The sequence below is a fragment of the Natator depressus genome, chromosome 3, assembly GCF_965152275.1.
Source record: "Natator depressus isolate rNatDep1 chromosome 3, rNatDep2.hap1, whole genome shotgun sequence".
NCBI lineage: Eukaryota > Metazoa > Chordata > Testudines > Cheloniidae > Natator > Natator depressus.
In genome coordinates, this window is record NC_134236.1 from 169,252,118 (window position 1) to 169,265,781 (window position 13,664).

The window sequence follows — 13,664 nt, forward strand, 5'->3', positions numbered from 1 at the left end:
GAGAGGCTGCCTCAGAAATTCAAGTGTTTAAATATGCTTAGTTGAGAAAAAGCTTGAAGTGAAAGGCTAAATCCCTGATGAATCACACCTCCGCTTTTCTGTGAAACTTCAATATCTGTCTAAAGTTCAAGTTTCTGCCTCTGACTTTGTGACACACAAGATAAACTGGGGCGTGAGGGGGAGATGTAGTCTTTTCTTATCTAGGAAAATTTCCCTCTTAACTCTATGTATCAGGGGGTAGCCATGTTAGTCTGTATCTATAAAAACAACAAGGAATCCGGTGGCATCTTAAAGGCTAACAGATATTTGAACATAAGCTTTTGTGGGTAAAAACCCCACTTCTTCAGATGCAACTCTAAGGCCCTCCTAATCCAGTACTACCGGGTACAGAACACCTATGAAGATACTTTTACAGGCTGTACTGGAATGGGAGCAAGCTTCTGTAGAAGCAACATTGGAAATGTGCTGTTCCAGAGGTATACACAAAACCTGTCTTCCTATAACGATAATGCTTAGTATTTAGACAGCACTTTATACGTTCAAAGCACTGCATAGTCATTAAGGTCTTAATCAGTTCTTGCAACAACCCCCTTATTTACAAATAGGAAGACAGACAGAAAAGTGACAGAACCTCAAAGCTACAGATCAAGTAAGTGAAAGAAGCAGGATTAGAAGCCACTCTAGTGAAACACATCAGCTTCCATTTGTTAAATCAATTTAATTAACTGACGAGACCTACAGTGTTGACAGCATTCTCTTCAAACAGCTTCCCTATGATCTTCAGTGGTTTCTATTTCACCTTTTAATTACATCATATTCAGACTCCTAGAGAAACCATGACGGAATAGATTATCTTTTTCCAAAACTGCAATTATGGTCAAAAGTTACATTGCCCACTACTTGGCCATTAACTGTGCACACAGCTGGCCTGTGTAACTGTGTGATCTTCTCATTGCTATCCTTCTTCTTCCCCCTATTGTTTGTTGCATCTTGTCTTAATTTATACCCTGATCCTGCCAACTGCTCCAAGCAGGTGAACTCTTGTGCCTTTACAGAGCCTCTAGCCAATAAAGCTGTGTGTGCAGGCAGGGGTCCACTCACACAGAACAGCTTGCAGGGCAAGGGCATTAGACCATGAGTTGTTCAGAGCAGGGATCTCATCTTCCTGTGTGTTTCACAATCGGGTGCTGATGCTGATTGGGGCTCTGGGTGCTACCATAATAGAAATAATAAATTAGAATAATAATTAAACAGAAAGTAAAGATTAATTGGTACCGTATCAATTCACAAAGCAAGTCCTGGTCTACCTGAAGTTAATAAAGAGGCAACAAAAACACTCAACATAATATTAGCAAACAAGAGAGAAAACAGCATGGTTTTATTTTAACCTCCAAGACCAGAAAAGCCATCCATGGGGCACATTCTGAACGCAATAGCAAAGGATTTAATTAAGTCTTGGCTAGTTTTCACTATCTTTCCATACAAAAGATTTTGGTGCTAGGAATTATTATCAAAAATGAAATTCTAATGCTATGATATAGGTTGGGTTTATTTTACTAATTATAAAATGTAAAGCATATATTGGTCTTCATTTCCAGTTTTTTTAAGCCTGTTTGATATCTCCCTCTAGTGGGAAAAATAAGACACGAGACTTTTATATGACACTGCAATAAAAATAACGATCTTGTAAGCCTTTTCAGAGAATATCATGAAGAATCAGTTTTTTTAAAGTGCTTCAGTTTACCATCTTGACCTACCACCTTACCATCAACTAGATCCTGCACACTCTTACACACAAGCTTCACCTTACTCATGTGAGTAGTCCCATTGATATCAGTGGAACTACTCTGATGAACAACATTAAGCACAGGAGTAAATTCACAAGATTGAGGCCTTACATAGCATAAAATGCATGACTAATTAAAATGCAGTATCATTCAAGATTTATTTCTCTATAGCTATTTCCTCTAACCAGGAGTTACTTTTTAACCATTTAACTGTAAATTTGTTTACATTAAAATACCCAAACTATAGGAGCCAAATCATATTTATTATTTCTAAATGTTAAAACTGTACCCATCACTTGTCTCTGAGTGCACATACAACTCTAGATAATAGAAACGCAACATAAAGACAGCTAAAAAATAAATTTCCCTCATAATATATGAGAGTATAAGTACATCTTTCTCAAGTGCTCATATAAAAGCTTTCATGGGCAGACACTGAAAGTTAACAGAAGACATTAATTACTGGGTTCACTGTCGTCTGCTGAAAAAACCCACTCACCTTTCCCAAGGTATTTAAACCTTAAGGATTCTTTAGTTTCACTAACATAAAGAAGCAGGAGTAAGGAAACTGACCATCCACTCTCCAACTACCAGGGAGGTTGGGGCTCCAGGAGTTTTTATATTAAAATCCTTCTTGTTCTAGTTTCATGAAGTGATTTTCAAAACTGATCAGAGAAGAAAAATGACTAAAAAATGAGACCACTGCTCATTACTGTCAGTTGGTGATTTCCCCTGCACACAACGGAATTTAAAGCATTATTCCGCTCTCACATAAAATGGTTTCAATTTTAAATTGGAAAAAACAAGCACACCAATGAACAAAAAGAAATCACACACCTCATGCACCAAGGGGTTGATGAAGCAAATGGATAACAGGGTTTCCTAAATACAAAAATCCCTGTGAAAAAACAGTAATAGCAGCAATATTGCAATCTGTCAAATCTATTTCGTTAGTTCCAGCAATTCATACAGAAACCTCAACTCACTCTTCGCGCAACTGGATACATTGTGGAAGACTTGAAAAATGTTTCCTTGTTCAGAAGCAAGTAGGTGAGTACAGCTGTGAATGAGTATTATTCCAAGGGTAGAGCATATCAGATGACACATTCCAGAACATCAAACCCAGAAAGGCCAATAACAAACTTATGTGCAAAGGAACATTTTTATGCCAGTTCAAACTGCGAGTCCCACAAAGTCCATTGAATTTTTGCAGCAGCTCAGTTAAAGATAATAGTAAAGGGAGCAGGTGGTTTAACATTGGCCTCTATGTCCTTTAAATGCCTTCCTTATCCTTTCACAGGTCAGAGGTCATCTGAGGAGCTTTTGCCTTCAACCAGTCTCTTCTGGAGCTGAGGACTGGAGGCCTCTCTCCTCTCTGGTTTGCCACCAACTGTACTATGCTCTCACCTTTTAAGCGCCTCTCTCATCTTTCAGCGTTATGGCAGGGTGGAGCTGACTGAGCTACCACTAGCTTATTAGCCTTGATTTGCTCAGAATGTGATTTGTATACCCCCATCACAACGGGAAATAGGGACAGTTGAGTTGGCAGGAACAACAGCGAATGAAGAATTAATTATAGACAAAAGACCTCAATCTGCAAAGATAACGATACTGCAAAGACTTAAGTACATGGTCAATTTTACACACTATAAGTAGTCCCACTGACTTCAGTTGAACTATTCCAATGGAACGACTCACAATGTGCAAAGTTAAGCACATTCTTAAATGTTTTCCTGGACTGGGGTACAGACAGGCATGTATGAAAGACATTGGCATTGATTTTACAATACACTGTGCAAAATTTCAGGCTAATAGTAAAGATATAAGGAGGGAGATGACAACGAAACTACAGAAGAAATAGAAGCATTCCTGAAATATTCTATTCTGGCATTTTGAGAGGGAGAAAGTCCTGCAGCTGCAGTATTTATTGTATTGTAGTAAAAAAAGGATCATTAAAAAGTCCTACACAAAAGTTGTTTCAGACTATTATATACAGCAACGTTTGTGGCATGTGTCCAGTGTTACATGATTGATGCCTCTCAACCCCAGCACTGAAGCTGTTATAGCAATTCCTTTTGGTATACCTAACTCACAGATCTATTTGGGCTAGCTGTCAATTATGTACTCCTTCCCAGGCATGGAACAGTTTGCCCCTCAGGTATGAAGCACTGACAGGAGAACACCGTTAATTTGAGGGATTACTCTAAAAGCAGGACATTTTATGAGAGAAAAATATAATCCCCTTTCCTCACTAATTCTGCAATTTTTGAATTAGATTGGGCAACTCTCACTAGGGAGCATTTACTCACATGACCTCAACAGGCTTCCAATCAGGTCCAATGAGCACAAGTGTTTACAAAACTGAGGACTGAGTGACTTGCCCAAAGCCACAGGAATAAAGTGTCAGAGAGTAGAACTCAAAAGCTCCTGGATTTTAGTCCTGCGCCCAGACCACTCCTGACTCTCACAATTTTAATATGGGTCCTGATCTTGCAAACACTTGTGCATGTGCTAAGCTTTAAGCACATCTATAGACCCATTGATTTTAACGAGACTACTCACAGGCTTAAAGTTAAACACTTGTGTAAGTATGCAGAAGATCAGGGCCTTATTTCTCAGACGAAATACACTACAAAATTATAAAGAAAAAACATATTTATTCCCACACATAGAATATTTATAATTTAATCTATTAAAGACAATATATATATTAATGGCAAGTGTCAAGATACCCCTTTCCAACTGTCCTCCAAATACCATAAACACCGGCTCTGAATAAGCTTTGACAAAAGACTCCTTGCACAGCTTGCCCCTCCTGCTATTTATTTGTATACTGTTGGTTCTCAGCTAGAGAGAGGATATAGGTACCTTCAGTTCAAAAGTCTCAGAGGGAAACGCTGCTGGAGCCTGCCTGGAAAATAAACTAATGCATTAAATAAAGCTAGCCAATAACTGACTAGCATGAACCTCAAAGGCAAGCAGCAATACAAAAAAATGAAATGGCAACCTTACAGACTTACCTCTGGAGACTTTGTATACCTCACAGAAGGAATAAAAGTGGAAGCCCAATGAAAGAAGCAGGTAAAGAAACATTTCCCATAGTGGCAGCATTACTACTTGTAACGTAAGTTTCTCTGGTCTCCAGATGATGTCCTTGTTGTTAACTTCTAAAAAACAGTAAGCAAAATTATACAAAGTAGTTCAGTATGGTGTGTATTTAATAGCAACAACCAGGGACATAATGCAACAAAGACATATATATTTTTGGTGACCAAGTGACATATTCTGCAGTTTTCTGAATCCTTGCGTCGTTTTATATTCAGTATGAGAAAATGGCAGGGCACACCCACCAACCCAAAATGTCAGTTTGGAAATCCTTTCTTCCGGTCAAGTCCTCACTCACATGCTACATGTTGGGAGTGGATGAGCCTTTCCAGAGCAACTATTCTTGGGCTTCAAGCTGAAACTTACAAAGCCTCTCAGCGTTCTGGCCACTTGCTTTCAAAGTAACAACATAACTAACAAAGTTTATTTTTAATGCTGGCTTCTTTTCTTTTTTTTTTTTTTTTGCTTTTCAAAAGGATTAACATGGGAAGTTACTATCAGTCATTGCCTTTCTATACAAAACAGGCCAATGTATGGTATTTTATGTACAACATAAAAAATAAAATATTTAAATCTTACTTTCAATTCAATCAAATACAGGAATCCATCAACTAAGTTCCATACCAGAAGTATGCCATATAAAACAAGAACGGATTTGAGTGATAAGGCTAATCATGATACTTTTAGGACCCTGAAGTTTAAAAAAATCCATACATACATAGGAAGACCTATGCCATGATCGGGGCTTCACCCACACACATGATCTTGCAGGATCAGGGGGTTCCGAATTCTTTAAGAGAGAGCATATGTTCACTATTAAATACTCCCAGCACAAAGCTTTAAAATGTATTGTATAGTAACAGCACTTCAAAACAGCTCTATGTAAAATCAGATCATAGCACAGTGCCCTGCTGTGTAATGGGTATATTGTTTCTACTACATTCTGAGGTGGAATTTAATAAGGGGCATTTTCTCTTTTCAAGGGCCAAACAGAATAAAAGCATATCCAACATCTGTGTTGCAACAGGCTTCAGACAGAATAATAAGGTTTCTGCACTGTGGATGCTGAACCTACCTTTTACTGTATCCCACCTATATTTATCGATTACATAGTTAGCGGTACCTTTTTCAAACTTTTTGATGTTTCAAAATTCAGAATAGTTTTCACGCTGCTAAGGCACTCTCAGCTGAACTATCATAAATCCAGTCTGATATACTGTGATCTGAAGTACCTATAAGATAATTATCAATCCCTCTTGGGATTTTTTTGGGTACAGTTCTCTTACTGTTTTCTGAGCTAAGACTGCTACATTTGATATTTTTTGCTTTTAAATATTTCTTAAAGTCATAAAGTCTCATTCTATTCTCTAAAGAAGCGCTCAAACTTTTTCATCTTCCTCCCAACTACTTGATTCTCAGAGTGTTTCATTCTGTAGACACCAAGAAGAACACTGCAGGCCTGCGACTCTTAGACATTGGAGGGCTGAAGGCTTAATCCAAAGCTCACTGAAGTCAATGGCAATATTCCAATTGATGTTAAACCTAGTCCTGAAAGAGAACCTCATTCAGATTACTACAACTGATCGTTTGAAGAATCACTTTAGCTCAATATTTAGATCAATTGCTTTTTGAAGTTCTTCCAGAGCAAATCCCAACAGATCAGACTACTCAAATCAATGCCCAGTTTGTTGTTCACACCCCCTTTGTAATGATGCTTTTTAGTAAACCCTTGCTGAAACAGTATGTGTAGTCTTCTCAATATCGAGTGAGAGTCCTAGGCTTCAGTAAGCTTATGCAAGAAAATCCAGTATGGACTGAAGGTCATTCTTAGTGTGCGTGAAGATAACACAATCATCAGCACACTGAAGACCAGTAATGGACGCCCTGAAGACTTTAGACTTTGAGCGGAGGCGTCAAAGATTAAAGAGCTGCCCATCCATTCTGTATTGAATGTCAACTCCACTGGGGAGGTGATCTTTAACGAAGACCAAAATGACTGATAACTAGATGGAAAACTGGGCCGGGGCCATAACATATCCTTGCTTAACCCCAGTTTTGATGATGAAAAGTTCCGTCTCAAGGCCATTACAGAAAACCATGGCAGTCATCTGATCATGGAGAAGCTTTAGGACCTTAATAAATTTTGGAGGGCAACCAAATCTGATTAGTACCTTCCACAGGGCTTTGCAATTGACAGAGTCAGTGGCCTTTGTCAAATCGATGAAAAGCCATGTACAGGTCCTGATTTTGCTCCCGAGACTTTTCCTGGATTTGGCAGGCAGTGTTGTATCGATTGTCCCATGGGATGGTCTAAAACCACACTGAGATTCCAGCAATATTTTCTCAGCAGGGGAAGTAATTGGTTTAAGAGGATACAGACAAGAATTTCCCCCACTGTAGATAGCAAGGCAAAGCCTCATTAGTTTCCACACTCTAACTTATCTCCTTTCTTAAAGATTGTAACAGTGTTAGCCTCTCTCAAGTCTTCTGGAATCTTCTCATTATACCAGATATGAAGAAAAAGTTTGTGGAGCTTCCCTACCAGTTCTTCACCTCCAAACTTGTAGACTTCAGCTGGTATGCCATCTGGCTCTGCTGCCTTGTTGTTCTTAGTTTGCATAATGGTGCGTGTTCAGATGGAAGGAGCATTTTGAGTTACTCCTAAACTGTGAGTCAACTGTCTCTGATGCCACTATCGAATCTATACCTCAACAACATGAAAGAGAATCTCTTGCTGACCCCCTGATCCTCAAAGAATACTAGCCGTTCAAATGAGGCACATGATAAGCCTTTGCAGGACTGGGGCCTTAATTTGTTACAACTTTAAAAGCTATTCTCTTTTGGTTTAAAACAAAACTCTGGATACAAAGAAGGGCTAACACAAGCAAAATGTAAGTTGCGAAGACTCCACAAACTTTTGGTAAATAATCTGAAGACCAAGCATGATTCACTGCAGAACACCTCAAATAATTCTGAATAATGAATAAATCTGAGAAATTTTCAGTCTGTTCAAAAACAATTTGGGAGGGAGGCAAAATTCATTACAATTTTACTTTGTGAATTATTTGTTCAACTTGATGTATAGCACCTTGAATGATCAATCAATGAATTAATTGCTTTGAATTCAGTGTTTAGCAGCAAGAGACTCCCAGCAATACTTTTTGAAAGCAGAGTCCATACAGGACCTGATCCAAAGCCCACTGAAATCAACGGAATGACCCCGTTCACTTCCATGAGCTCTAGATCAGCACCTTGGTTCATCGGCTATGTTCCAAAGGCAAAAATAGAGAAATAAAAATTCCATTACCCTGGTGAGGAGCAAAGTGGAAAATCCCAAATCAACACAGATCTCATAGTCAAAAGTATCTGCATGTATCAGGGATAAAAGTCGTCCCAGGCACGATGAGTTTAGCAGTAGTCAGAGAGGAAGATGAACTCCACCAGAGGAAGGAACAACAGTTTAATGTTTCAAGCTTTTCCCCAAAATGTATCTGCAGAGATTCCCCTTCTGTCGGGCACTGCAGCACATAGGTGCACTCAACTAGATAAAGCCAACCCTACTCATTGGCACGATTGCTTTGTACCTGTGCACAACTAGCAAATCTCGCTCTTTCGAGATTCATGCAGCTCCCTCTTGCGATTAACATTAAAGCAGTTTCCTAAAGGCCTTCCTCCTGCTACTTATGGGATCCCGCCCTTCGGCTCTGCGTATTTCAGTGGGGCAATGTAGGAAATCCCCCTCCTCCTTATTTTCTCTCTCTCCAGAGGGACAGTTTGAGAGCAGGGGCCGCAGTTCTTGCCCAGGCAACACCGGGGGAACCATTCACGGGGGGGCAAAGGTGGAGGCTGCGATCAGACCTTTGTTCCTCTTCTGGATCCAGCCCCCCACTGCCCTTTCCAGGCCTGGGCACGGACGCGTCCCCCGGGCTCTCCCCGCAATGCGCTCCCCGGCTGGGACACGCCTTATCCGCTGCCCACCCGCCTCGAGGGGCCGCGGAGCTGCAGCCACCCCTGCCCGGGCGGCTCCGCGCTCGGCAAGCCCGCCCCCCGCCACCTCCTTCCCCCCGGCCCGGCGGCGGCGGGGCGGAACAAAGGCGGCACCGACCTTAGAGAGCCCGCGCTCCCCGGCTCCGTGCCCGGAGCCAGCCACGCCCCCGCGCTTCCGGCCGGGGCCTGCACCGCCCTCCCCGGCCCGATCCCGCCCCCGGGCCAGGCGCTCCGCCTCCGGCTCCCGGCGCGCCCGCCCGCGCTGTGAGGCTGTGTGACTGCGGCGGGTCACTCAGGGATGCCAAGTGCGTGTAATTGATGCCCAGAGAAGGCGGGGGGAGTCCGCTCCTCCGCCCCTCGCCAAGCCAAGCCAGTCCTGTCCTGTCCTTCCTCCGGGCAGCGCTAGCAAAAAGACCAGGAGCACCTCCCTCTCCAGGGAGGCCCAGGCCACCATGTCCCCTGTGTTCAGCCCTGGCGGGCACCGTGGCCCCTCCCCCACGCGCTGAAAGCCCCAGCCAGGCCCCAAACAACCCCCTTGGCTTTTTAAAAAAATAATAAAGGTTGGGTTCTTTTTCTTGACCCTCTGGGTTTCGGAGCCTTCAGGGGGCACGTTTCCAAGCTTTTCCATGAGGTCTAGAAAGCTTTTCCATAAATGAGGCGAGTGGCTGCTGAGTCACATGAGTCCTGGAGCTGGAGATTTAAGAAAACAACAAATATCACAAGACTTGCAATAAAAGGAGCTGATAATAGTGGGGCTTGACTAGCATTGCTTTCTTTGTCTCTGGCTCTAGATAGAGGGTAAAATCTTAGCTCCATTGAAGCCAATGGGAGTTTTGCCTTCACACGGCCAGGGTGTCACCCTAAGGCCCCACACAAACTGGGAGAAACATGCTCTCTTTTCAGCAGGGAAAATGCAGAGCGTGCATCCTCCCTTAGAGAGTGCGTCCTCCCTGCACCACTCTCTTTCTGGCTTTCTGTTCATTTCCAACTCCTCATCTTTAAAGCCCTCAGTGGTCCTGTACCTGGGCTATACCCAGGCCAGGCAGCTATGCTCAGAGCAAGCTAAAGTTGGAGGCAGGGCATTCTCAACAGAGTGTTCTTTACTGCCAAACTCCTAATGGACGAGATCAGGGTAAGCCTACCTACCCTGCCCATTTTCAGAGTTCAGTGTGAAAACCAGCTTTTTTGCAGAAGCCTTCCCACATTATTAGAAGCTATAGGGAAGGGGGAACACACGGACAGACACACACACACACAAGCGAGCAATATTTCAAGTTTATGCAGATGAACTCAGGCTAGCAAGAGTGTGTGTGGGGAGGTCACTAGGGACTTACCATCTTGCATAGAGGTAAGTCCCCTTGTGATTTTAATCAATCATCTTAACTATAGAAATGAACATGTGTCTGACACAATTCTTGGTAAAAAGAGCACACCCCAAAATGGCTCACAATGGAGTCAATGACAGCAGTGTCCATGTAACAGCACCAGAGTTGCATCAGAGTTGGATTTACAGAATATTTCCACAGGGTAGTAAAGGGATTAATGGCCACGAAGGGTCAGCAGACCCTACAGGTTTCAGACAATACCAAGCTGGAAGGGGTCCCAAGTTCTCTGGAGGATAGGATTAAAATTCAAAATGATCTGGACAAACTGGAGAAATGGGCTGAATAGGATGAAATTCAATCAGGACAAATGCAAAGTACTCCACTTAAGAAGGAACAATCAGTTGCAAACATACAAAATGGGAAATGAGTGCCTAGAAAGGAGTACTGCAGAAAGGAATCTGGTAGCCATAGTGGACACAAGCCAACTATGAGTCAACAGTGTAACACTGTTGCAAAAAAAAGCAAACATCATTCTGGGATGTGTTAGCAGGAGTGTGCTAAGCAAGCCACAAGAAGTAATTTTTCTGCTCTACTCCATGCTGATTAGGCCTCAACTGGAGTAGTTCAGTTGTCCAGTTCTGGGTTCCACATTTCAGGAAAGATGTGGACAAATTGGAGAAAGTCCAGAGAAGAGCAACAAAAATTATTAAAGATCTAAAAACATGACCTACGAGGGAAGACTGAAAAAACTGGGTTTACTTAGTCTGGAGAAGAGAAGACTCAGAGGGGACATGATAACAGTTTTCAAGGACTTAAAAGGTTATTACAAGGAAGAAGGAGAAAAATTGTTCTCCTTAACCTCTGAGAAAAGGACAAGAAGCAATGGTCTTAAATTACAGCGAGGGCGGTTTAGGTTGGACATTAGGAAAAACCTCCTAACTGTCGGGGTGATTAAGCACTGGAATAAATTGCCTAGGGATGTTGTGGACTCTCCACCATTGGAGATTTTTAAGAGCAGGTTATGCAAACCCCTATCAGGGATGGTCCAGGTAATACTTAGTCCTGCTGTGAGTGCAAGGGACTGGACTAGATGACCTCTTGCGGTCCCGTCCAGTCCTACAATTCCCCCAGTTTTGTGTTTGCATTGCAATAGTATAGGATTGCTGTAGTTAAAGAAAAAGCCCTCTAGATGGCTGTACAATACAAGATGTGTTTCAGAGTAGCAGCCGTGTTAGTCTGTATTCGCAAACAGAAAAGGAGTACTTGTGGCACCTTAGAGACTAACAAATTTACTTGAGCATAAGCTTTCGTGAGCTACAGCTCACTTCATACAAGATGTGTCATGCAAAGTATTGTAGCTTAATATTGTTCATGCAGCAAGAGAGCTATAGACAGTGAAATTACATTTAACCTTTTATGAGGGGAAGACTAGAAAATCCATGCATATATACTATAGTGGTGTCAGCCACTATTTTTTATAGATAAAAGCTCACTTGCAAGTTAATTGAGTCAAACACTGAGCAACCCTGACAGTGGTCCCATCTGGAAGATTTTACTGTCTGGACTTCCAAGGTGGAAGAGATTTTTTTTCCTATTTAACCTATTTTGTATAGGCGGAAAAAAAACATTCAGGAATCCTAATGCATGAGCTCATTAGACTACCTATAAACTGACTGAAGTGAGATGTTGAACATAAATGGTACTGGAAGAATTTGGTTACTTATGCAATCTTTGCAATTTAAGATGACTCCTTTCCATGAGTTACGTGTTCAGATGGTCTGCACCTGGTAAATTAGGAGGGAAAGTGGCTAGAGGGTGGTGGCTGAGAGCCCAGTCACTGACCCACTTGGATCAATTGTGGTCTGAAGAGCTTTTGAAACCTTGTTCTGTGGTTATACTGGAGGTAGAGTCATCACCATAGCATCTGCTAAATCCCAGTCAGCATAAATGTTCTGATTGGTTGACAACCTAGTTAAGCCTGTCTGTTTGCACCTGATGACACAGTTGAGTGTTTCATGCTCCGTGGAAATGTCAAATTTATTTCTGACTAAAACTGCTCTAATCTGGACTGGGGTATGTTTGTGTGATGATGGAAGTAATTATTTTGGGCATGGGGAGGACACATCAGAGCTTTTACTGCTTGGAGTCTTGGCTAATCATACCTACAGAGCCTCGAGAGCTGAGGGGCATACAGACTACAAACGGTGGGATAGATCTATGTCATGCCTAGCTGGTGAAAGGAAACAGAGAGGTGTTTGATCCACTGTCAATGTGTTGGTGAGGGATAGGAAGGTGCCATGCCAGCTTCTTGTAAATAAACGATTGTAATCCTTGTTCATAACCCATCTCATAAGATGGCCAGTCCCCATCACTATCGCTTTGTCTTAAACCTCGTTTTGAGAGAACATTGAGGCAAAACAATTCCATCAATATCTAGAGTTCTCAATTCCTTGGACACAGTCCATTTGGTTTTAGGCATGGGTGTTGTATATAAACCACATTGGATTTGTTGGTTGGCAATCTGATGACAGATAAAGATTAAAGCATCCTCCTGATTCTTTTAGATCTATCAGCTTCCTTTAATACCATTGGCCACAAGGTGCTGTGGTGTGGATCATTAGCAGGGATCTGTGAAGAGGGATAATTCTTCAGTGACTCCACTCCTTTTTGGGAGATCCCAAAAGGTAGCGTTGGGCAATTTCTTATCTGCTTTAAGCCCAGCGCCCTTTGTACAATCTGTATATGGCCCTTTAGAGAGGGCTATTTAGGAAGCATTGGTTTTGGTACTTTCAAATATGCCTATGACAGCAATCTATATTTCCATCTCTTCCTGACCCTGCCACTATGGTCTAGCAGAATGGGGCATGGATGAGAGCTAACTTGCTGAGACTCAATCCATACAAGACATAGGCTTGGTCTGCACTACAAACTTTTGTTAGTATAGTAATGCCATTCAGGGTTGTGATTTTTAATACGTTTTTATATTGGCAAAAGCTATAGTGTAGATTCAGTTATAAGAGTAGAAGAGTTCCCAGTATAGTTTATTTTGTTTGGGGATTGGTATAAGCTCTTCTGGCCAGCATAAGCTTATACTAGGAGTGTTTGCTGGCACAGCTACACTAGAAAACCCTTTCTAGAAAACCTAGAAAACCCTTTCTAGTGTAGACAAGGCATTAGATAATAGTTAAAGAATGGATGAAGCAAGTTTTGTAAGGAGCAGAAGTTGTATCAAATCTCTGATTGGTGGGGATTATCTGCTGTTTGTTTCGATACTTTGGGGTGTTTTTAGCTCCCCAGCTGTTCCTGAATGTCCAGGTAGTAGAGGTTGCTAGATATGCCTTATATCATATGCCCTTGAGATGAAGAGTCTATGCTTTTCTTTCAGAGGAGGACCTCAGCAAGGTTATTTATATTCTTGTCACTTCAGGGTTAGATTATTGCCCTCTCCATGGGTCTACAT

At 41.9% G+C, this 13,664-nt stretch overlaps 1 protein-coding gene across 1 annotated transcript in view; it reads right to left on the minus strand.

Moving 5' to 3' along the window:
* Window positions 1–13,664, minus strand: part of HHAT (hedgehog acyltransferase) — a 393,415-nt gene that overhangs the window by 308,848 nt on the left and 70,903 nt on the right. Inside the window, exon 3 of the mRNA XM_074949317.1 lies at window positions 4,808–4,954. Coding sequence (XP_074805418.1) covers window positions 4,808–4,898 — 91 coding nt within the window. The 5' untranslated portion in view covers window positions 4,899–4,954. The remainder of the gene's footprint in view (window positions 1–4,807; window positions 4,955–13,664) is intronic.